Source organism: Girardinichthys multiradiatus, chromosome 13, assembly GCF_021462225.1.
Source record: "Girardinichthys multiradiatus isolate DD_20200921_A chromosome 13, DD_fGirMul_XY1, whole genome shotgun sequence".
Taxonomy (NCBI): Eukaryota; Metazoa; Chordata; class Actinopteri; order Cyprinodontiformes; family Goodeidae; genus Girardinichthys; species Girardinichthys multiradiatus.
Genome location: NC_061806.1, coordinates 22,201,121 through 22,227,220, shown reverse-complemented (window position 1 = coordinate 22,227,220; position 26,100 = coordinate 22,201,121). Strand labels below are relative to the sequence as shown.

Below are 26,100 nucleotides of genomic sequence, written 5' to 3'. Positions count from 1 at the left end.
AAATTAGACCAGCCTGGTAGCCAGTCTTCATTGATTGCACATTGCACCAGTAAGAGCAGAGTGTGAAGGTTCAATTAGCAGGGTAAGAGCACAGTTTTGCTCAAAATATTGAAATGCACACAACATTATGGGTGACATACCAGAGTTCAAAAGAGGACAAATTGTTGGTGCACGTCTTGCTGGCGCATCTGTGACCAAGACAGCAAGTCTTTGTGATGTATCAAGAGCCACGGTATCCAGGGTAATGTCAGCATACCACCAAGAAGGACGAACCACATCCAACAGGATTAACTGTGGACGCAAGAGGAAGCTGTCTAAAAGGGATGTTTGGGTGCTAACCCGGATTGTATCCAAAAAACAAAACCACGGCTGCCCAAATCACGGCAGAATTAAATATGCACCTCAACTCTCCTGTTTCCACCAGAACTGTCCGTCGGGAGCTCCACAGGGTCAATATACACGGCCGGGCTGCTATAGCCAAACCTTTGGTCACTCATGCCAATGCCAAATGTCGGTTTCAATGGTGCAAGGAGCGCAAATCTTGGGCTGTGGACAATGTGAAACATGTATTGTTTTCTGATGAGTCCACCTTTACTGTTTTCCCCACATCTGGGAGAGTTACGGTGTGGAGAAGCCCCAAAGAAGCGTACCACCCAGAGACTGTTGCATGCCCAGAGTGAAGCATGGGGGTGGATCAGTGATGGTTTGGGCTGCCATATCATGGCATTCCCTTGGTCCAATACTTGTGCTAGATGGGCACGTCACTGCCAAGGACTACCGAACCATTCTTGAGGACCATGTTCATCCAATGGTTCAAACATTGTATCCTGAAGGCGGTGCTGTGTATCAGGATGACAATGCACCAATACACACAGCAAGACTGGTGAAAGATTGGTTTGATGAACATGAAAGTGAAGTTGAACATCTCCCATGGCCTGCACAATCACCAGATCTAAATATTATTGAGCCACTTTGGGGTGTTTTGGAGGAGCGAGTCAGGAAACGTTTTCCTCCACCAGTATCACGTAGTGACCTGGCCACTATCCTGCAAGAAGAATGGCTTAAAATCCCTCTGACCACTGTGCAGGACTTTTATATATCATTCCCAAGACGAATTGATGCTGTATTGGCTGCAAAAGGAGGCCCTACACCATACTAATAAATTATTGTGGTCTAAAACCAGGTGTTTCAGTTTCATTGTCCAACCCCTGTAGCTTCTTCTCTTGCACTCAAAACCAACCCTATTTCTCCATTTTCTGTTTTTGCCTTCTCTCTTCACAGGAATTATATACATAATTAGAAATTCCAAGATCTCCAGATTGTTTTAAACTGACTCCAGCTGGCACCACATGTCTTACAGTGGCGCTGCCTCATACAGCGCCAAGAAGCAGGATTGCATTTACTCCTGCAGATCCAGCTGAATATGGTTGTCATCTTACAGTTTCCTTTTATAACCAGCGGGGAACAAAATGCGGCAGCAGAGTGAAAATCGAGGGCAAGTTGGGACGATTTTGGCCCTAGGTTATGGGGAGCTCGTTGCGGTTAGTTAGCTTTGAGGGCGCAGGCTGAATTTGGCAGGGGTTGTAGCCCCAGAAAGAGGGAAAAAAGCAGAGCTGGAGGCCCTGAAAAATCTGATTGTAAATACACAACAAACAAAACCTGTGATTATACCCATGCAGACACACACACAAACATACAGACACACACACACGGTGTAATTACATACAGTGACGCACTCCTGCCCACCATTCCATGAGTTCACACATACTGACGCATAAATTTAACATGTCCAGGCACAGACTGTGGTTATATTTTACCATTCAATGTTGAAATAAACATAGATACTGCAAACTCTAGCTCTGTAGCTATAGTGAGTCCTAGAGGGGACTTGAGCATAAATGGGGCCCCTGGGATTGAGCTGCAGAGCCACTTTATGGGCAGGGTGTGTTTATTTAACTGTGTGTGTTTTTTCGGAGTCACGCTGAATTTAGTGGGCTACCCTTGAGATAAGAAACAGAGTTTAAGATGAAAGGAAAATGGGGCGAGGACAGGGCTACGTTGGCACAGAGTCGGCGGATCCAAGGAGGAGGCGAAGGGAGGCCCGGGGGGCAGGAAAAGGCAGAAAGCAGGGGGTGAAAGCTTCTATGATGATGTTTTCTTTTTAGTTTGTTCATTTGATGTTGCATAACACCTTTGCTTGTGTGGTTAATACTCATATGTGTGAGAGTGTCTGCTGCTTCGCTTGTATGTGTCTGGTAGCTTCTCACGGTAAGATAGGGAGTTTCTGTGAAAGGCTAAGGTTGCCCATAGCAACGGCCTTCATTGTAAAACCTTGCAATACAGCACACACACACACACACACACACACACACACATACACCGACAAACACACACTCCAGTCCCATGCTCCCTCGCACCGAGACGTCTTTTCACTATTTTTCTGCACTTTCATGGTTTGACATCACCGGACCTTCGCACACACATGCAGGCTCACTCTCAGCCTGTCGATTCGTGAAGCCCATATCCCAACTCTGTCCGCGCTCCAAACAACTCAGAGTCAATTTCATTTTCACGAGGTACATATAGCGTCTCATCTTAACCTCACGCTGCGATGTGATGGACTGAGATGCTCGGGTTTCTAGATTCCATTATGCTTTTATTGGCTTTTAAGGGCATCAAGTTTCCTGTGTCTGGAGCCTGGGAGGAGCTTTTGTGTGTGTGTGTGTGTGTGTGTGTGTTGGTACAATTAGTATCAACCAGGTTGGAGAAAACAGCTGTGTGGGGCCTAAGGATGGGTTTAAGATTGCTGAGGAGATAAGTTTCAGATTTACATACTTTTTTTCAATACCTGCAGTAAAACGGAGACTTAAGATTTATTTTTCTTTTGGACCTGAAGCTATGTACCACTTAATATTTACTGAGATAGCTTTGGGATGGGTATATTCAGATTGCAGTAGCAGGTAGCATTTATCGTGCCTTGCCAAAGTGATCATACCCCTTCAACTGTTTTAGAATGCGCTGTGTTGCATTTGTTATATTATGCGGCTCTAATTTAGAACAAAACACATTCGTGTTTAGCTGTAATTGCAGCAAAGGGAGGTTGTGACTCAGGTGGGCCAAATCCATATGAACCCCACACTTTTTAGATTTGTATTTGTAAAATATTCTATCCACCTTATAGTTGTGCACTACTTTGTGTCAATCAGATCAAATCCCGATAATATACTGCGGTTTCTGTTTCAAATGTGGTGAAATATGTAAAAGTACTTTTGCAAGTTTCTGTAAAAAGTCTATTTAGGCCGTGTTTATTGGCTACTGCCATTTTTTGGTTTTATAAGCTTCACTTTTTAATGAATTTAATTCACTTTAATTCAACATATTTCACCCTAAAACTTTAGTTCAGTCCTGTGATGGACTGGCAACCTTTCCAGGGTGTACTCCGCCTCCCGCCCATAGACTGCTGGAGATAGGCACCAGCTTCCCCGCGACCCACTATGGAAGAAGCAGTAGAAAATGACTGACTGACTTTAGTTCAGTGTTAATTATTGGTTCTGCACCATAAGCACACAGCTTTTTGTCCTGTTGAACATTTTGGGAATATATAAAAAAACAAAAGACATTTAACTTGATTTTGAGCAGATAGAGTGCAAAAACAAGCCTACAGTAGATGTCAGCATGACCACAATGCAGAAATTCCTACTGCAAACAATGTTTCTTTGTTTAAAGTGTGAATCAGCCAACATTTCAAGGCAAGCTGCGGATAATGCACTCAAACATGAAAGAAAATGGTGGTAAGGCTGATCGCTTGTTCAGCTGCATTCTTCAAACAGAATAGCTCCTTTCACTACAGACTGCTTATATAAAATAGACGTGGCTTTCTTGATGTTACCCATTGTTTTGTGGATCATGGTTTAGGATCTTCAAGTCTAATATTTTCTTTCTTTTTTTTTGCCAGATGGATGTTAATTTGTGCATTTAAACTGGAACCCACAGAGAAAACAAACAGGACAAAAAAAAGATGTACCATGAGGGACTCTTGGTCTGTTTACCTAATAAACAATAATTAATTACTGTGAACCAAAAACTTATTAAAACAAGTTTAAAATGCAGCTGCACTGTGTGTGGAAAACACGCCACCTCTTTTACTGACAGAAGATGAGGAATGGTCATGAATCAAAGTAATGTCGATGGACGTTCACTGGTGAATGAGGCTGTCAGTCTGACATTGAAACAAGTTAGGGTCTAACGCACCAATCTTTGTATTTTATAATAAAGTTATGGGAAGAAGTAATGGTCTGGTAACCATAAGATGTGTTCCTTTTAATTTGTAGGACTTTGATGGTCTGTTGCATTGGTCTTTTATAGAGTACAAGCTTTCTGGACCTTGTTTCCAACAAACACATCAGGTATATTACAAGTTGGAAACATATGTGATCAATATACTTTCCTTCTCTTAAACATTATAGCATTGAAGACCTTACCTGATTTACAGGTAGGCAGACTTGCAAAATTTGGGAGTAACTAAGTGCACCCTGTAATTCAACAGCTTGTAGAAAGAAACACCTTTACCAGCAATAACTTCAAGTAACTGTTTTCTGGGTGATTTCGTCTGTCACAACACTTTAGTAGCATTTTGGCTTCTCTCTTTATTCAGTTATGCATGTTGAGGACCCAATGTCATCTGAGAGCATCTGTTCGATAAGATGGTCTCAAATTTGATTTTGAAAGTCATCATGAAATCAGTAGCTGCAAGGCACCCAGGTCCTGGGACTGTCAAACCATATTTGTCAAACCTTTGTGCCAGGTGTGCTGATATTCTGTGTTTGGGTTTCGTTAAACAAGATGATTCTGTGCATTATGATTAAACATCCCTATTTTGGATTTTTCTGCCTAAAGGCCGTTGTTCTAGAAGCAGTTCATTTAGATTTAGCTTTGGAAACTTTAGTTCTGCTTCCAGACTCTTATGTTGGCAATACTTTCAAACAAAGCATACCTTTTGAGCCTTTTTCTAATTGTCCTGCCACAAACTTGAACATTTAACATCCTAGTTTAGGCCTGCAGAGTCTGAGATGGAGCTCTTGGGTATTTGAACATGCTTGAAGTTACGTTTGATCTTGAGGTGAATTTCCAGTGTCCACTCCTGAGAAGATGTAGAACATCTTAAACTTTTTTTAGTTGTGAACAATCTTTTACTAGACTTACGACTGTTTAAAATGGTCTTGTAACTTTGACTAGATTGATGGGCATCAACAATTCTTGCTTCTTTAAAGTAATTGCTGGTGTCTTTCCTTCCAGGTGTAGCGTTAAGAATTTCATTTCATTATTAGCACCTGGCTTGAATTCAATGGAAGCAGAAAGGGATGTAGTTTCATTTTCCTATGATTTTACCCTGCATATTTCAGACCAAACCAACATGGTAATTTGCTCACACTGTTTTCACTTATGAGAAAGTCAGCTCATTGACATTATTCTGAAAACATTTGAGATAAGCAAAAATAGGTCTGCTGTTAATCTATCGTCCTTTACAGTGTGGATGAAAAATAGAGACTTTCTTTCCTTAAAGCTAATTCAAAAGTTTTGATTTAGAAAGTTTGAAAGCCGGGACAATCCTCATTTCCATAAAGCTCCTCTCTGCAAACTCAGCACTACAAAAACACTTTCACAGGGATAACAAATAAGAAGATGCATGAGTTTAACTCTTTTGTAATTATAATCAGACTTTTTTTTTTTGTATTTAAAGAAAATGTATAGAAACCAGAGACCAGAAGCACTTGAAACTCGAGTTCAAGTGCTTGAAAGCTGTAGTTCAGAACGGTTTAAAAACAAACGCCTTACCGTATACTAATACAAGTCTTCTAATAATAATCTTTCTGAGCCTGAAAACAACCATCTTGAAGCTTTCTCGACACAGATTGCAATGTGTGCTGTCATTTGGGTTCTCTCTCTGCACTGCAGCATGTATTGTGACAAAGTGCACGTATGAGATAGCAGTATCAGTTGCCCTCTGTGATGAGAAAAGCCTCTGAGCGCTGAAGGGTGTGTTAAATATCGCAGGGATCCGGGATTAAGGTCATTAGAAAAAAAGGGGGGGGGGGGTTGACCTCGTACTGTTTGGGAATACGAGGTCATTCACTTCAGAGATTTAACTATCTGAGCGATCCTCGATTACCCCCTGCCTGACCCCCGCTAGGGCTCACGCTTCAACCTCATCGGCTCTGACAAACAGACCTGGATTAAGGTGGACAGGTAGGAGAGCAGAGGATTCGGTGAAATGGTTAAGACACAATGTAACTTCTAATGTACAGCAGCTTTTTTTTCTAAAGAAAGAGCAATAAATTCTTGATCTAACCATTGATAAAGCATAAATATTTCATGTTTTTTAAGTTTATAAAGTAAAATTATCTGTTGGTTTTAGCCTGCTGGTTGAATATTTCAGTCAGTCAGTCATTTTCTACCGCTTATTCCACAGTGGGTCGCGGGGGAGCTGGCGCCTATGTCCAGCAGTCTATGGGCGAGAGGCGGGGTACACCCTGGACAGGTCGCCAGTCCATCACAGGGCAACACACATACAACCATGCACACACTCATTCATACACCTAAGGGCAATTGAGAGTGACCAATTAACCGAACTGGCATGTCTTTGGACTGTGGGAGGAAGCCGGAGTACCCGGTGAGAACCCACGCATGCACGGGGAGAACATGCAAACTCCATGCAGAAAGACCCCCGGCCGGGAATCGAACCCAGGACCTTCTTGCTGCAAGGCAACAGTGCTACCAACTGCGCCACCATGCAGCCCAGTTGAATATTTCAATGAGTCTTAAAAATTCTCCTGAAAATTGTACATTTTTCATTCTGTTTTTGACAGGACGCCTTAAAATTTGTTGCTTTAAATAATCAAGATTATCTGTGAAAAACCTTATCAGTGATCTGTTACCTTTTCATCCGGCACCCTCTTTGGCATTTCAGATACTTTTATTCCTGACCCCTTCACAGTTCACAGCCAGCAGCTCAGAACTGTGAGAAAGCCTGAAGACTCTCATCTTGTGGCATTAATTGGTTGATTAACTCATTGATTACTTGTTTAGCAAGAAAATATGTCTCATACTAATGCCTCTTGAATTTGCCTTTTGCTGCTTGCTCCTGTTTTTAAGGGGATTTTCTGCAAGCAAAGCCATTTTCCCTCCAAACACCCTCCCAAATCTTTTTTTCTGCATGTTTCAGGTCAGCCAGTCCTTTTTTTATTTTTTTTATTTAGCCCAGATAAATATGTTGAACAATTACCTTTTTAAACCCACTGAAAATTAGCCTTATTAGATCAACCCAGTAAACTATCAACTGTATTCAGACACAATCATTTATATTATTTCATGTAAATATGCCCAAAATACACTTTTAGATGTTTTTTGCTTGTTTTAGATGATCTTTTTCTTGTTGTTTAGGCAACCGAGCTTACAGTAATTTTTTTTTTTCAGGTCTTTTTTTAGGTGCTGGTCCCTTTGCCATTTTGTACTTTTGCAGTTCACGTTGTTTCATACAGTCCTGTGAAAAGTGTTGAACTTACAGATTTCTTCAGTTTTTCCATTTTAACACATATTTTTGAGATCATCAAACAATCTTCGGACAAAGATAATCTTAGTAAATACGAAAATTTGTTTTTAAGGATGTTTTCAATCTAAATAAAACAAACTTTATTTATACTGACCTGGCTTTATGTGAAAATATAATTGCCCTCTTTGTTAATTTATGAATTAACTGAGATTTCAATTTCAATAACCAGAACCAGGCCTGATTACCAGACTGGAAAGATCAAGAATTCATGTCAAAAGTACCTGTATAACAACACGAAGTAGGCTAAAAGATGTCAGGAAACAACACATTATACCTTTGAGTTTTTCAGAAACCAATGAGAAACAAACCACTGACATCTATCAGTCAGGGTAACAAAGCCATTTTCAAAACTCTTATATGTGATGATTCGGGGCTGCTTTGCTGCTTCAGGACCTGGACGGCTTGAGATAATTGATGGAATCAATAATTCTGCTCTCTAGCTGAGAACTCTGGAGAATGGCCAACCAACAGCTCCATGAGCTTAATCCCAAGCACACTTGGGGTAAGCAGCAGAACAATAAATCTAAGCACACCAGAAAGTCCACTATGGAATGCCTCAAGCAAAAAAAAAATTAAAGGTTTTAGGGTGGCCTAGTCAAAGTAGGGACTTGGATCAGATTGAAATACTTTGGTAGGATCCTAAACTGACCTGAAAACCCTCCGTTATGGCTGAATTAAAACTAATCTGTAAAGAAGAGTGGATCAGTGTCATAAAAGTCTTCTCACCAGTTATTGTAAACTTTTGATAGCAGTTACAGCTAGCAAGGGTGACAAAACCTGTGACTTTTTCACACATGTTTTGGATAATTTTTTACCCTAATAAATAAAACAATCATTTGAAAACTGCATTTGGTTTGTTCAAGTTAGCTTTATGTGAAACTAAATTGCTTGAGCTGAAACATTTTAGTGTGACACACAAAAGAAATCTGTGAGGCGGCAAATAGCTTTGCGTGGCAGTGTTCACGTCTTGGGAACATTTTATATCTGCGCTGATGATTTAAATACATTTTCTACAATCAACTCATAGTTTGCTGTGGGAAAATATGTGTATGCAATAACTTCAAACAGGAGGTCCCTTAGAGTTATTTTTCTGACCCAAGAGTCAACCGCCCCAAACAGGGATCAGAACCATATTCATTAAAAACAGCGTGTAATATAAAATATTCGGAATATACCATACAGTCAAGTTATATATGTAATATTAAATCATTTTTATGATTACTTATCATGTTTATTTCTCAAAACGGTTACATGTAATAATCATAGGTGTGAGTGTTAAGTAAATGGGAATGGAAAGGGTTATTTACAGGTATGAAATTAGCACAAGTTAGGATAATATGGAGTTGTGTTGGTATGAAAAGGAATCACAAATGTGTTAATTGATCCATGGCTTTTTTTCAGCATAAATCTAGCTCTCAAATTCAAACAGTTTTGTTCCCATATAAAAACTGAAGGCTTTTATTGTTTTTTTTTTTTCATTAATGGATATATATCATCCTGTAAGAAGGTTTCTACATTTTAATGGTATGTCAACATTAGCAAAGACATTTACTCCCTAGACACGTAGGTCAGTGCACATTTTCAGAATATTTAATTTGGAAACATTTACATGTATACATTATCTTTTAACTGAAAAATATAGCAAATCCCTAATAATAATAATAATAATAATAATGGTTAACTGTGCAGATGTTTTGGTGGTATCAGTTCAATATTGCGATTTGTGGATGTAAATCTTGCTTTCTCTAACATTTTACACACAATAAAAAATTACAAAACATCCCCCCATTATTGTACTGTGAAAATTCGCCAACCTCAGAAGTTGATTGCAGTCCTGCCCTTTGGTGCTTTGCAGTCTGAGCATCACTTACAAGCAGAGACTAACTAAACCCCCCTCCTTTCCTTTTCCCCCTGAAAAAGCTTTGATGTTTCCCTGCCAGAATCCCAGCTTTAGATCAACTCATTAACTATGCTCCTCCAGAGAGCCACACACTGACAGATGTTACCCTGTCCAGCATTATGCAGCCTGTACCTCCTCTCAGACAGCTGTGTGCATGTCTGTGTGGACGTAATCTGCCAAAGTGGTTTCTCTTTCGAATAAACTGATGAACAGCTCGGCCCTCTGTGACGAATAACTAATCTTTGTCGTTTGCACCTCCCTCCCTCTGTCTCCCCAACAGGCGCAGACGTGGTCTCAGCCCGTCGATGCCGAAGGCTCGACGAGAGATGACTTTTACGATGACGAGGACCTCTACTCGGGCTCTGGGTCTGGCTGTAAGTGTGTCTGTGTTGGTGTTGTTGCGAGTGAGGGTTACGCACACACGCCCTGGCTCTTTCAAACCCCGACAGCTGCTTGGTTTCAATCTGCTGACCCTGAAGCCTCCAGCCACCCCCCTCCACCTTAGCTCCCTGTCCTCAGGCTGCTGTTCACCACATCCCGACAGACAGGCACCTTATAAACATGTATTTATTCCTCCTGAACTTTTTCACATTCAAATTCAGAGTATTATATGTAGATTTTATGTTTTATGTTTTGCCTTCACCCTAATCTTTAGCTCCCTTTAGAGATTCTCTGCCAGGGTCAAGTCAAGACTCTTGCTGGCTAGCTCCAAAACATTAACATTAGTTCTAGTCAGAAAAACCATGTTGGCCAAATAAAAAGATTACTTTAAACCAGAATCTGCTAGGGGTATTAATAATTTTGGGCTTAAGTCTTTATGTAAAACATGCAAATAGAAACATACCGATGTCATGGAGAGGATCTGGGTTTGCAAAATACTTCATCTTTAAGAGCATAACTGTCAATCAATTTACTCTTCCTCTGCTGCTTGGTAAAAGATTGAAGGACCGGTAGCGCCCGTCAGCCTGGTGCTTTGGAGACCTTTTAATGTAGGGGACACAGCAAACATGGAAAAACGTATTTTGGGGAGATTAGAGCAAAACTGAACTTTGTAAACTACATGCGGCAGTTATCTAACAATCCATATCACCCTGAACACACCATGGTGGTGGCAGCATCATGCTGTGGATATGGTTTTTTTTTTTTTCAGAAAAGGCTGCAAAAGACTTGGGACTAGGGTGAAGGTTCACTTTCCACCAGGACCAAAACTTTAAACCTACAGCCAGAGTTATAATAAAATGGTTTATATCAAAGCACATTTACAGAATCTGTGGCAAAACTTGAAAATTGCTGGTGAAATGCTCTCCTTTTCGTCAGACTAAGATTGAACTGTTTTGCAAAGAAAACAATTGTCATTCTTTAGATGTTCAAAGCTGATTGAGACATACCCCAAAGGACCTGCAGTTGTGGCTGCAGCGAAAGCTGGTTCTACAAGGTATCGACTCATTATGCTGATTACAAATGCAGAGTACACTTTCCAATTAAATACACAGACGTTTTTGAAGTTCTTCCACAATCATTTAGCTCATCAGCTTGGTTAGGGTACAGTTTAAGAGGAAACACTCTTAACATCAATAAGAGATCTTCTTTGCTCTAATCAGATTACAGTCCACACAGATTAGACAATCACATGCAATTCTCTGTTAGCGTATGTCGTCTTCAGGAAGCACTGCTTGTTTGCGTGTTTTGGAATTACCTGCTCAACAAAAATCACATTGTATAACTCAGCCTGATTTTCTGATCAGCCTTTGAAGCTTGTGGACGGTTTCTTCTTATCAAATGTGACCCATTGAGGGTCGCCCTCAGTTAAGGCACTGCATTGGTGGGTGAGCATGAAATAAATTACAATTCAGGGCAGTGGAGAGTGGCAGAGGCACCCCCTGCGGTTGAAACAGCAGCCTGGCAAATTGCTTTATCTAAAACCGTGATATGGAGTTGAACCTTTCCAAAGAAAGGGTTCGCTTTTAACAGAGAGACGTGCATTTAATGTCTGCTTCTGCTGCTTCAGTGGAGGTATTTTGTGGCTTCAGATACATTAAACATAAGACGCATTGTCGGAGTCCGTTTTTCGATATCCTCTCCAGCTCCTCTGACAGCCTTCGTGTCTTTGTGTCTGCAAATTCAATTTGGTTCTCTTTCAACCCAAGGAGCTTCACTGCCATAACCGAATGAAAGGCAGAGTAATAATATTATGAGCCACAGCCCTGCTCATCTTCTCTCTTCTCCTTCTGAAAATGCACTTCATGTATATAAATGGCATACACTGCAGTTACTCTTTTTAGAGATCTCCATCCACACTAACTGACCGAAACAAATGTTTTTAGCAACAAAACAAAAACAAAACCATCCTTTTTAATATATGATCATGGTGACAAAGGAAAGTTGTTTTCTTATCTATTTCTCCAAACACCTTCTGTTCTCCAGCTTTTACTCCAGCTGAGCTTACTGTAGTTGATCCAATTTACTCTCAGTTCACTTCCTGCTGTTAGGCCGTTAAATAAGAGGAAAAACATTGTCATTGTGGTTGCGATTGCCATGTCAAAGCCATCATTTTACTCTTAAGTGATTTGACAACACAAACACCTTCCTACAGTGCTTGTGTCATTAGATACAGTGACATTTGAAATCAGCCAACACACAAAGGCAAAGACACTTCATTTCTCAGGGAAAAGGGCTCAGTTTGCAAGAAATAGGGATAGCTCTATTTATACAGTTCTGTTTTGTCAAATAAATTTGCTTGGTTGTCTCTCAGTCAACTATCAGTTAGTAAAATATTGAAAACTAGAGATGCACTAATTACAATTCTGTTGCTGTTACAATTTCTGATTTTTGGTGTTTGTAAATCTTTAACCTGCCAATTTCTCCACTGTCTCCTCTCTCCAGTGAGAATAACATTGAAAATAAGACTAATAATATTATTCTTTGAGTTTTACTATATTAAAACAACAGTGGAATATTTCTTACATTAGCAATTAGCAAGATTAGCACAGCTAGAATTACAAAAACTGCGATCTCCATGTGTATTTAGAGCATGTAGGTCCCCCTCTTGCCTTCCAAAAGGCTGCCGAAATGTCTAGATCCAGCATGTTTCAAAATCGACGGATAAAAAAAATGCTCAAAATAATTAAATGATCATCTCTGATATACCTTGTTCAGCCTTCCTGTTATCTGCTCTCTCTCTCAGCCTGAGTGGTCCACAGACTCGTCTCGGCACATGATAGACAGTACAGATTCTTTTCAAATAGCGTCTTTCTATATCTTTGAACGTCATTTATAAAAACTCCACTGATAGTAGAAAAGCTCATTTAAGTCTTCTCCACTTAGTAACAACTCCCACACCGAAGAGTGTTGTTGTTGTTTTCATGACATGGTTAGCTCTTACACTTAAGCCCAAAATTATTCATACATCTGGCAGGTTTAGGTTTTGTTTCAGTTTGACCGACATGTTTCTTCTCACTGGTAATCATAATGCCCTGACTTGAACCTGTGGAGGGAGTCAAAGATTAGGGTAATTGCAAGGAGGCCTTCCAACCTTAAAGAGCACAAATCGCCAAAATACCTGTAGAAAAAAATCAAAATGCTGGTCAGCAATTATAAGAAGGGTTTAACTGCTGTAAGGCCAATAGACATACATTGAATATTGAGAAAGGTATAATTAAAAAAAAGAAAACATAATTTTTTTTTAAAAACAGGTACTCCTATAATATTGTTTTCTTACCTTTTGAGGATTCATGGCTCGCTTTTTTTCTTTTAAATCAGAAAACAAATTTCTTGTTTGAACGAAACTTTAAATAAATACTTATAGTTTTTATAGAACCGATTTACCTATATTAGAATTTACAAAATGCTCTCAAATGTATTTTCTATTTTTACTTTTCAGACAACCTAATATTATTCTGTGGATGGTGTGCCTGTAATACGATACAGGAACTGAAACTTTAAGCAGTGTCTGAGATATATTTAATTGTGAAGTTGATTTGCTCTGTTTGATGCTTGCTTGCGCTTGAAGCCTCTGTGGGGCTTTTAGTGTTGTCCAAAACACATTCAAGTGGAACTTGAGATGCAAACACAGCGTCCTTCACAGCTATTTGTATCCCTGGTAAAAATGTTAATAAAAGCCTTCAAATAAATGACTGTTATGGAAACTTGGTGACCCTAAATGCCTCACTTAGTAGCATAATAATACATGAAAGATTTATCTGTTGGATCTTTACACATCTTTACCAGGGATGCCAATATTTATGGGGGGTTGTACAGATTTCTTATTTTGTTGTTTTTTTGCCACACTGACTGTACCGATTTCAGAATATTAAACACTTGATGGAAGTTGTTGCCACCAACAACAGCCATCAAGTGTTTGAGACAGCTGGAAATCATTCTTTTATATCGGCATGGAGACATATTGGTCCACTCTTTTTGCAGAATTTTATTAATTCAGCCACATTGGAAGGTGTTCAAACTTGAATGATCTGTATAAGGTCAAGCCAAAGCATTTGAATTGAGTTTAAGTTTGGACTAGACCACTCCCAAAACCTTAATTTGTTTATTTTGAGGCATTAAGAGGTGGACATGCTGGTGTTCTTACCAGATGCAAAGATAATCCTTCCTAAAAGTTCTACTTTGTGTTATCAGTCCACCCTCTATTTTCCCAAATGTCCTTGGGATCATCACTATGGTTTTTCTTTTATTTACTCAGATTAAACAGTGCCTAAATTGTGATTAAAAAGCCCACATTTTCAGTTTTTACTCACAGTGAGGATCAGTTTTTCCTCTTCTTTGTTTAGGTTTTAGAACAGTTTTTGCTTTGACTGAAGCTGAATATTATGTCTCATCGACAGGGAAGGCCAAGACACAACAAAGCACAGATCCTTCCTGTTCAGGTCCCATGCCATCCCAAATACATTGATAGGGTGCTACCGGAAACTGATTTCTTACAGGAAATGTTTCTTACCAAGCAAAACAATTAAATAATTTTCAGAACATGATTCTTAAAAGGTCATGTCTGCAAATGTTTGTAAATGTTTGTAAAATGATTCCTTCTGAAACAAAGCCAACCCCTGAACTGCCTGAAATGCTACATTTTAATTGATTCTTTAATTTTGACATTTACCTGCATTGCCATGTCATTCTCACAGTTATTGCATCCAGTTTTTAAGTCACTGTATTGACAGGCCTTAATGAGATGCATACTGCCTTATCTGAGCATCTACTCAGACCAGATGATAAGGGAGTTACAACAGGCTGTTTCAGACAAAGAAAATGACAAGAAAAGATGATTTCCATGTCTGTCATTTAATTTAGTTTAAATTTTTTTAAATCCTCTCATTTCCTCTTTTCTTCTTCCCCAGTCTCTGAGATCAGTGTGAGGCCGACAACATCTGGTGTATTGTTCACCACAGAAGAGCTCCCCTTCCTCTCCACCACCCAGGCAACAAGCCCTGCCCCCTCGGCCTCACCTGCAGCCGAGCCCAGCCCCAGCCCAGAGGATGTTGCCTCCACCGTGTTTCCCACTGAGGCTGATGGAGAGAGTGGCATCTATGTGGAGAGGGAGCTGGAGAAGGAGAGAGAAAGAGAGAAGGAGCAGGAGAGAGAAAGACAGATGGAAAGGGAAAGGGAGAGAGAGAGGATCAAAGAGATGGAAAGAGAGAGGGAAAGGGAGAGAGAGCAGGAGAGGGAGAGAGAGCGGGAGAGAGAGCGGGAGAGGCAGAGAGAGCGGGAGCTCGAGAGGCAGAGGGAGCTAGAGAGAATCCGGGCGGCTCAGACCACCGCTGCCCCCCGGTCGCCCGCTGTCTTCCCCATGTCGACCACCAGCCTGTCAACCAGTGCTGTGGAGAGCGCAGGACCCTCTGCTGGTTCAGATGACCTGCTCACTCCAGAGGCAGGTGAAGAGGATATGTACCTGTCCCCTGATTCCACGTCGGGCTATATTGGCTTTAGCATGGAAACCATCAAAGAAAATGATGCGCTCACCACAGCAGAGACTACAGCCGAGCCCACGCCCGAGCCTACCACCACTACCACCACAGCTGTGACCACCGTCAAGACCAGAGTCCCCTTGAGGCCCAGGGGTCCAGTGTCAACGACCACTCAGGGGCTACCAACAGAGAGAACGACCCGCCCACAGCCGCCTACAACAACACAGGTGGGAAACAGTCCGGATCATTCATCTTTATAATGCAGAGCACAGTTTACCTTCTATAGGCACAGAAACCTTTCCAAATGCTCAGTTCAGCTCAGATTAAAGAGTGTTTATATTCCTCAGAATGTAGTGCCTTCCAAAAGCATTCAAGTTACGTGAACTCTTACACATTTCGTCACCTTACCATCACAAACTTTAATATGTTTAATTAGGATTTTATGTGCACGTAAAATCATTAGGATTTTATGTGCTAGAACATAAATTAGTTCATATTTATAATGTGGAAAGAAAAGGATATACGGTTTTCAAATCCTTTTACAAACAATAATCTAATATAACAAGTGTGGTGCATTTGTATTCACTCGTCTTTACTCTGATCTATGACTGCCTCCTAGGTTTGTGGAAGAAGATTAATGGGTTTATTGAGTTAGTTTCCAAAAATTTGTTTACAAATAAATATCTGGAAAATGTGGAGCTCTGTAGCTTTAACCAAGCCTCAATCTTCTAAAGACAGACATTAATTAGTGACAGTGTCACCAGCACACAGCTCCTTAGCCATTTCTTACCCTTTATTTGCACACAGGCTGTTTATATCCACACAAAAAATGGAACATGTAAAATATGCAAGTTAAATTAAAGTTAAAAGAGGTAAGTCAAATTTACACTGTTGGGGCACTCAAATATAAACAATTTGCATAGCTTTTATTTGCATCTATTATAATCAATACTTCTTGGTTACTTTTTTGTAGAGCAAAGCTTCCCTGGCACATGTATGCAACCGGCTTGTGCTGTAAGCACGAAACATTAACAACAGCACAATCAACATTTCATTTTACCACAGTATTATTGCATAGTGTCAAAAGGTCTCTTACTCAAATAATATACATTTAAATGAGAGCCGGACAGAGGTATAACTAAACTATGGCTGCTTAGGCCCCCGTGGCCAACAGAGGGAAGAAGACCTGCCTCATCATTTATTGTTGTCAGTTTTATGAAGAATGAACCAATAAATTGATCCCATTTTTATACTAGCATGTTTCAGAAGATTCTCTAATTTCCAATTAAAATTGAAAATGTAATTTTTTTTTTTTAAAGGAACCAACAATTGTATCACTTGTCATATCAACAAAAAATATTTTGGTGTTATATTAACAGAGTTATTTATTTCTCGTGATTTATCATTTGTTTTAAGTTATATATTCTCTTTTGATTTCTTATATCTGAGGTTTAGGTTTAATTTTATGCACTCTAAATGTGTGCTAATAAATCTTAACAAGCGAAGGAGTTTTCTGTGGTTGCTGGTAAGCACAGTGAATTAAACTCAGCCCGTCCCTCTGCTCTATTCTGAGTCAGTACTGAAGCGCTGAACACCAGACCTGACTGACAGACTGGAGGAGTAAATCAGGATTTATCTTTACTGTTGTCGCCTTCTAAAACTCCTAATTACAAGTACTAATTATTTAACCTATAATATAAAACAGAAAAGCATTATGCATGGTGTAGCTGTCGTTGGTGGGTGATGTTCTTAATATTTTTTGTTAATCCATTTCATGATGTTATCCTATTAAAAGAAAAATGTTAAATTTTTAATTTAAAGCTTTTTACTGACTAGAATTTAATACACTCCAAAATAATTTTTTATAGGGTACAGTTAAAACATAAACCTTCCATTCTCCCCTAAATGATCCTGTTTGTGTGTCTGTTTGTGCTCATGCATCCGGCTGCTGTGGTTCACTTTACAACTTCTGGATCTGTTAATCGGTGCCTCTAATGTAATGAGAGCTCAACAGTGGTTGCAGTGGTGCGAATTGACGAGCTGGGTGGGAGAATTAGGAAGACCGAAGAAGCAACCGCAACGGCAGATTTCTGTGGTGTCAGTCAGGCTCTGAAGGCAGTTGGTTTAAATGGTTACCAATCCTTATAATTAGCTTAATTCAGCTCAGAATCTGCCATACTGTACCCACTAGTAGACCAGGAGGAGCATTTCTGTCAAAGAGTAACAAAAGTTTCTGTAGAGAAACAGAAGCAAAACAAAGACATTTCAGCAAGCAGTTAATCAAAGAAAAAACTAACTTAATAGGTCAGCTGACAATGGCACGATCAGAGCAGAGATCTGACAACCAGCAGCTGAACTATACAGAGTGAGTAAAGGGCAAATGAAGTCACATTGCGATCGATAACAAAACTCAGGACTGAAAGAGAGACAAATGAAATAATTAACAAGCAATCCTGATCATGAAAATAAAACAGGAGTGAAAGTAAATACTAACTGAACACGTGGAAAACTACATTAAAAAAAACGTTAACCCAAACTGTAATTTCTTACTCCTGCTGTTTATTGTTACCTCAAAGGCAGTTCAGCCTTAATGACAGCATTCACGACCAACAGCTTCACAAATGTCGTGTACTGCAACCTCAACATGTTTAGGTTCTTTTTCAGATACTGTAATATACCTAAGTAAAGTATATAGTGTAGTATATACTGTAGTATGTGCCTCACCATGCCTACAGATGCACTTAAACCCACCTGTTGCCATTGTTAAGTAAGCTTTGCACTGGTGGCAACATCATGTTGTAGTATGATCCCCTGGAGGAGATGGTGATGGCACTTGTTGCACACTTTTAAACATCATAAAAACGTCTTGAAAATACAGAAAATTGTTTATTCAGGTGCAATATTCTAACATGGGTAACTATGAAGAAATGGGTTGATGATAGCTTTAAGTTTTTCAACCAAGAAGAGAATGACTGCAAACACATCTGCCCGTCTTTGATAATAATCAGTCGGCTAATTCTACTGGTAGAGTAATCAAAGCTTCACCTGTAGTTTTGATACTGAAATGAAGTGAGCTGATAGTTTTGCTCGGGAGCAAAAATACACAGAAAAATGTTTTTGTAATCAATACATTAGGAAGCAGTTTATATTGTAGCTTTTGTAATGAAATAATATGCGTACGATTACTTCTGCATTGTAATCTAAAAACATTGTGAACAGCTGCCAGGAATGGTGAAGAAAACACATTATTTGTGTATGCAGAAGGTGATAACACTGAAACAAAAGGATTTAAAGAACTTTAACTGACAAGATTTCCTAATGTTTTATCACAGCCAATGAGTTCAAAACCTTTCTACCATCTTCAGGCTTTGCAAAATGAGGACAATAGTATTTACACTCTACGAATTTGAGTCACTTCAGTCTGTTTTGTAGACTATGAAGCATATATAGTATTATTTTAAAATAAAACAACTTATACATCTTTACAAACACCCATAAAACACAATCCCCACAATGGAACATTCTGCTTATCTTCAGCAGGAAAAACTGGCCGGAGTTGATGGGAAGACTGATGGAGGCATATTTTCATGATACATACAATAGAATGGCCCAGTCAAAGTCCAGAGTCTTGCAACACTTGAAAATAAATGTTTACAGACACTCTCTATCAAATCTGTCTTAGCTTGAGCTGTTTTGCAAAGAAAAATGGGCAAAAATGTCAGTCCCGATGTTCAAAGCTGGCAGAGACATATCCCAAAAAAGTACTTGCAGCTGTAACTGCAGCAAAAAGTGGTTTACTCATAGGGGTTGAATTCAAATGCACACCACACTTTTAGGATTTTTATTTGTTGAAAAAATGTGCAAAAAAAACATGCATCCTTCTCCTTCCACAGCACAATTCTGCGTTTCTTTGTGTTAGTCTGCCATATTGCGTTGTAATATGGCAAAACATGAAACCGTACAAGATTCTTCCAAGGCACTGTATGTACACATATGGAGTGCCAAGAAATGCATACAGCAGTAGGATGTGTGAGTTTACGACTGACAAAACGAAGATTGCAGTGCTAATGATTGTAGTGATATAAATGAGGCACATGTTGATCTAAGTGTCAGAAGATGAATCATCCAGATAAACAGCCAATATCGGTTTATGGGATTTATTCATTGGTTTTGACAGTGATCAAATAACCCTTATCTCTTCTTCTCAAGATCTGGTTGCTCTTGAACATTATTGGAAAGGTTTAAGAAAGGATAGATTCAAAACTGATCTGATTAACTGTGCTACTGTAGCTCATTCTGTGCAAAGATCTGACCTTCCACCTGATTTTCTTTAAAATATATTTTCAGACCATCATTCCTCTGATTAAATCTGTTCATATGCAGCAGCACTGCTTTGCAGCACGATGCATTTATACTTGACGGCTTTTCCACATTGCAATTAGGCTGCCATATTTTATGAAGTGTGTGTATATACTTGTTTGACAACAAGGCACTTTTCCACTGTTCAGAACATACAGAGACTCATTGTTTAAAAATGCCATGGTATGTCATGGAAAACTCTCTGTGCTGCTGCGGATAGGTTTCAGGGCAGCGACTCTGCGGAACAAAGTTAATTAGATCAAATCAACATTTCCTGTTAAGTTTTACTTCTCTGTCTTCGTCTCAGGAGGGGAACAACGATGTGGGCGCTGTAGGCCCGAGCGGTGAATCAGAGATTAGTGAGGATCGCCGGAATAATCTCGGCAGAGGCGTAAGGCCGGAGGAGCCCGAGTTCAACGGGAACACGGTGGATGGAGGTAGTTCTGCCGCCCAGCTGCCACAAAAGAACATCCTGGAGAGGAAAGAGGTCCTAATAGGTGAGAATAGGTCTGATGGTTTGTCCTGTCCTGTCTGATCCTTCTACCTTCAACAAATCACCTGATTAGATGAACAGAAAATATCCCCACGTTGCCTCCTGTATTCTTTTTCTGCTTCTTTCTGGGGGGCTGCTAAGATAAACTAGCATTACCCTAATTTCACATAGAGCAGATTGATCACCATGCTGTTTATCCCCATTTCATCCACTGAGAAGAAATCCTCCTGCTGGGTTCTCCAACCTCTCTTCCCTCCACTGTTTCTCTCAACCCCTTTTCCCTTTGGGCAAATCTAATTTCTTTCCAACCGTTCCCCTTTTACTTATTCTCATCCCAAAGAGCTGCTGTAGAAAACAAGGGAGCAGCCAACTTGCCTGACCTGACTGGCTCTCTGTCTTTCCTTCAGCTCTTCTGATTGGTGGACTGCTGGCAGTGGTTTTTGCTGATTTCCTGGTTGTTGGTAAAGATCAGGAGGCAACAGATTTTAGATTAGATTGTGTGCTAGACATAGAGCTGTGTATATGATTAGTTTTCAGCCTTTTTGTAGTTAAAAAGGAGACTAGTGCTCCTTTTCTTTGCATCTCTGTCCATTTGGGACTTGTTCCTGTTGAACCAGTGCACCGCTGAACTTATTGCTCCAACTAATGAAACCAAGGCTGGTTCCTCACACAGGCTAAGGATTGAATTAAAAAACAATCTGTAAGAGTTCAGTACATAAATGTGGGTTCTGGTGATCTTATATTTAGCTTTAGCCCAAGTTTAGATGCAAAACCATAAAATGATTTATTGGAGAAACAGATACAACATGGAGACGGTGAGGAGGTTTAAGATAAATATAATTTAAATGGTTGCACAAGTCAGAATTTCTTGTTTTTGTATTTTCTCTAATCCACACAGGGACCATTTTGTAGTAAGTAAGAAAAGTTTATTTATATAGTAGTTTTTGCAGATAAAAATCATAAAGTGCTTCAAGGAATAAAACATCACAGCAAAATGCTTCATCTAACACACAAATGAATGAAACTACTGCAAACAGAGGGATGAAAACAACACATCAAAGAAACTATAGAAATCAATCAAATTTCAGCCATAATGCGACACTTGCATAAATAAAAGTGCCTGCTGCTGTTTTTTTTTATTTTAAATAATAGTATTTATGCAGCAAATACACAGAGGATGTACATCCCACTGTTTTGGTGCCAGGGCCTGAAAGGATTGATTCTCATAAATTGAACATCTAGTGTGTGTGACAGTCAGCAACCTTTGACCTGTTGAACTAAGAGTCTGTGAGGAAGAGTACGGTTTCAGCAGCGCAAACACATACTGAGGAGCTTTGCCATGTAAAGAGGGGTCAAATGTATACATACACCCTCACTAATACATGTCCCTTAGCAAGTTACACCTCAACCACAACCTTTATGTTGCTATCGAGAAGTTTTTGGTACAATTAGTTGGATATTTGACCACTTTTCTTGGCTTCACTCGTAGAGTTAATTTAAATTGGTTTGTGGAGTGCTCCACAGTGTGAGTTTTTCTTATCTGACCAAAACTGTCCCAGTCAAAGGAAAGTAAATTGGTTAGCATGTTCAAGAACAACACAGGAACCAACAAGGCTCAAGCCCATCATAAACTGGAAGCTACTGGAACACTTGTGTCATTGTTCCCTGCAAAGCATGTTCAATATAACTGGGCTGAGAGGGTCCAGACCAGGAAGGAAACCCCTGCTCAAAAACAGCATTTGAAGTTGCCCACAACAAGGGACCCAACGTCAGATGAAACTTAAGAACCACTGAGCTTTTCCACCATAATGGCAAGGAATCTGTCAAGATTGGGCTTTAAAAACCTAAGAATGCTGTGCAAACTGTAAGGCATGGTAGTGGTAGCATTATGCTAAGGCCATCTTTTATTGTTAAATTCTGATAAGAGAAGCTTGTTGATGACAAAAAGGTGTGTTTTTTCCAACTCACTAAGAGAAAAAAATATTAGTAAAGATGTTCAATCTAGGTTTGACCGGTTTATATATACCTTGCACCAGCTTTTGTATTAAAGAGGGTGAAATGCAGTTAAGATTTAGTAAAAATCCCACCATAAATAGCCATTAGATTTAAAACTGAATCATAAGCTTTGAATCACATACCAATCACATACCAACCACCCATGGTGTACAGCCACAGGTCAATGCCAATTCCCAGTTTACTGGACCTGCAAATAATCAAAAATAAAACAAGTTTGTGTGCAACTGACAAATTCATCCTTTTATTGACTTGTCTTGCCCATTAAGCCTTCCCGCCCTGGGCAAAGAGCCATATACATAAAAAAAAACTGCGGCAAACATAAAAATGATCATATACTGCAACCTGGACTTTACAAGGTGTGGTTAGGACCTGATCTTATCAGCAACAACATAAGAGTCACACTGAACATCAGATGTTTGTTGGAGTTTATTTTCTGCTTTTGCATTGATTCAAATGATCAATAACAATGGAGGTTCTGACTATTTTGTCAACCAAAAACTGATCTTTTGCTTACAGCAGGGGATTGTTGATGTGAGGAGCTTGAGGTAGAAAATTTATGCTAGCCCCTTCAAGTTAAACTACTCCTCATAACTATGCAGAGATACAATTTAGCACAAAGCTGTGGCAGCGGAAAATGTACACTGGCACACCCAGGCTCATCACCTTTCACTTAGCAGCAAGGTGATTGTGATGCTGTGGTAGATCTACTGTGCTCTCAGAGTAGAAGTGTGAGTAGCGTAGTCTCAGTAGCCATTAAGTCTGAAATCACTGATCCGTTTCCTTTTTTGTTTTGCTTCAGCTGTGATCGTGGGAGGCGTGGTAGGTGCCTTGTTTGCCGCCTTCCTGGTGATGCTGCTGGTGTACAGGATGAAGAAGAAGGACGAGGGCAGCTACACGCTGGAGGAGCCCAAGCAGGCCACGGTCACCTACCAGAAACCAGACAAGCAGGAGGAGTTTTACGCATAACACCTGGATGCCAGGGAGATGCACCTCACACCAGGCATGGGGGGGAGAAAGAGTGAGAGAAGAGAGAAAGATACTCTAAAGCCCTCCCCCTCCTCCTCCTTCTCCTTCTACTACTACTATTACTCGCCCCTTCATCTCCTCATCCTGCTCCTCCCCTCTCGTCTCCGAAACATTTCAGAGCGCCTTCTCTCTGGGGACTTTTTTTTTTTTCAATGAAAATGAAAAATAAGGACAAAAAAAGAACAAAAAATATCCAAATATATTCAAAAAGAAATAACACATACACACAAGACGTTTTTAAAGTAACTTGTTATTAATATTCTGCAGATTTTCTTGTTCTGTATGTAATGATATCATTATTTTGTAAAAAAAAAAAAAAAGCAAACAATCTGTGTTTTTCTGAACAAGCAAACAAAAAAAGTTCCCCTTCTGTTTTTATGGAGCAAATAAGAGAGAGGAGAGGAGGGGGACGCTAAGAAGAGGAAGCCACGACTTAACAGAAGGGTGGGGCATGACTCTACCCCTCATTTCCCCCTCCCTTAAAACAAGAAAAATCCCCCACACTGATCGTCTGGTTGGCCATGCAGAGTCCAGGGTCAAAGGTGAGAGGAAAGGTCTCTTCTGTGCCTTCCGTCCTTTTTTGGTGCTCAAATATTCACACACTGACATAAACACAAGCTTACGCACACACACACACACGTCTGCACACACACACCAGAGTCTGCTTGAAGGTGGCTCTGACCTCTCGCTCTGCTCGGCCAACCAGAACATGCTGCAGCGTGTTTCAGCCACATCGAGCTGGTGGCTCCTCTGCTCCTCTGGGCTGTACAAAGACTAGTTATTGATAGTAATAATAATAATCAATAATATATCAATGTTTCAGGGCTCGACGGTGAGGAATTATAATAATTATAATAATAAAATGGTAATAACAATAATGATGATAATAAAACCTAAACTGGAGGATGTTGTATTTAGCATTTTAAAAAAATAAGTATATATGTAAATATCAGCGTCTCCTTTCTGGCATCACTAATCATCTGCATGATCTTTTTGTTTCTATCCATCACATCTGTTATCACCTCAAACGAGCTGTGCTCTTGTCGCGTGCACGCACACACTCTGCACACACAGATCAAATCAGCAGTCCATTAGAAACGGGCCACACTGATCATAAATTATACCATCTGAACACATATCAGAGCCACAGTCGTCGTTGACGTGACCGAGGGAAGTCAGGTGCTGTTACTGATCAGTTATTAATCGGTTTGGTTTGTTTGTGTATAAGCACAATTATGGCGCCTTGCAAAAGGATTCACTTGTCACTTTACGCATATGAACTTCAGTGTACCTTATTGGGATTTTAATATGATGTAATTTTACTTTTGGTCCTGAGCACCTCCTTATACATGGCCTGTATTTAGCTCCATTCATCTCTGACTGGCTTCACGTTCCTCAATAAAAACAACCCCCGGGATGATGCTGCCACCAACATGATTCGTCTTGGGGATGGCAGTTGTGGTAGAGCAACGTTTTGTCTATTACATATAATCCCAATAAGACACATGAAAGTTTGTGGTAGTAACATAACAAAAAGTGCATAAGTTCGATGGGTATGGATATTTTTGCAAGGCAGTGTATGTACAGTCCTTACGTCATCCGGAAAACATCTGCCCTCTCAAGCCGTTTGCATGCCTCGCTTTCTTTTTTCCCCTCCACCACTGATTGGCTCTCAGTTTGAGGATGGGAGGTGTGAAGAGATGCTCCCATGTGCACTAACTGAGTAAAAAATCATAACATTTGTTGGTAATTCTTGGTTAACGAGAACAAAGAGAACAACTTTCATCCGCTGTGGGATCATTTTTGATGGGAAGGCGGTCTGAGATCCGTACTTCGATCTAAGAGATTGTAACAATAACCACACACCAGTGCATCTGGGATAGTAGCTTCTCTTATACTTAGTACTGTAGATAACAAAACTGCATGGGAGTCAAAATTATACTTGTCGGAGTGTACGCGTGGATTCCTGTGTGTGTGTGTGTGTGCATTAAAAACTAAGGAGGGGTGCGTTAAGAGTTGGAATGTACTGTGGTCAAGTGTGTTTACCTACTCCAGCAGTTCTCACGCTCTTCCACAGACGGGTAGCACACCTCCTCCACTCCTGTGTGTTAAATCACCTGCCATCCCCCTTCACCAGTGTGTGTGTGTTTGTGTCTGCATCTCATCTGAACCCGCCACCTCGCCTGTAAGCGTGCGTCACCTTGGTATTTCACAGCAGACTCTTGTGTACATGACACTAGCCTGTCCCGGTGTGTGTGTGTGGGTGTTATGCATGTGTTTTGTCTGCTCACTGCTGAATGTGGGGCAGCTCGGCCCTCAAAGTGGCTACCACACACGCTGACTGTGTCTTCTCACTATCTGTCTTGCTTGTGTACCTGTCCAACGTGGGATGGATGGAAAGAAGAGGTGCCACTTTGTCACAGGCAGGGATGATCTAAACACATACGTCTTTTCTAAAGTGACTGTCAAAAAGTTGTGCGTTTGTACCCATCTAAGCCTGCGTAGCCAAATAATATGTGTGTATGTGTGTGTGAGAAAGAGAGGGTATATTAGTGTAAATGTGAGTCTGGGTGTGGATGTGTGAGTGTATGTGTGAAGCCCAGTGGAGGCTACACTTTTCTCTATGTTTGCTGTTCCCATTCCTGTTTTTATACATTTGCATTTTTTTAATGCTGAGTTTCTGTCATTTGCTGAGTGACGAGAGGAGGCGGATCCTCCACGCCACCGCCCTGTCACTAATCTGCCACTCTGTTCCAAATAAAAAACAACCTGATTGGGTAAA

At 40.2% G+C, this 26,100-nt stretch overlaps 1 protein-coding gene across 1 annotated transcript in view; it reads left to right on the top strand.

Annotated features, from left to right (window-relative positions):
• The window catches only part of sdc3 (syndecan 3), a 64,935-nt gene extending 38,835 nt beyond the window's left edge, over nt 1-26,100 (top strand). Inside the window, exons 2-5 of the mRNA XM_047383698.1 lie at nt 9,790-9,883; nt 14,858-15,651; nt 20,091-20,280; nt 23,092-26,100. Of these exons, the coding sequence (XP_047239654.1) occupies nt 9,790-9,883; nt 14,858-15,651; nt 20,091-20,280; nt 23,092-23,258 (1,245 nt within the window). The 3' untranslated portion in view covers nt 23,259-26,100. The remainder of the gene's footprint in view (nt 1-9,789; nt 9,884-14,857; nt 15,652-20,090; nt 20,281-23,091) is intronic.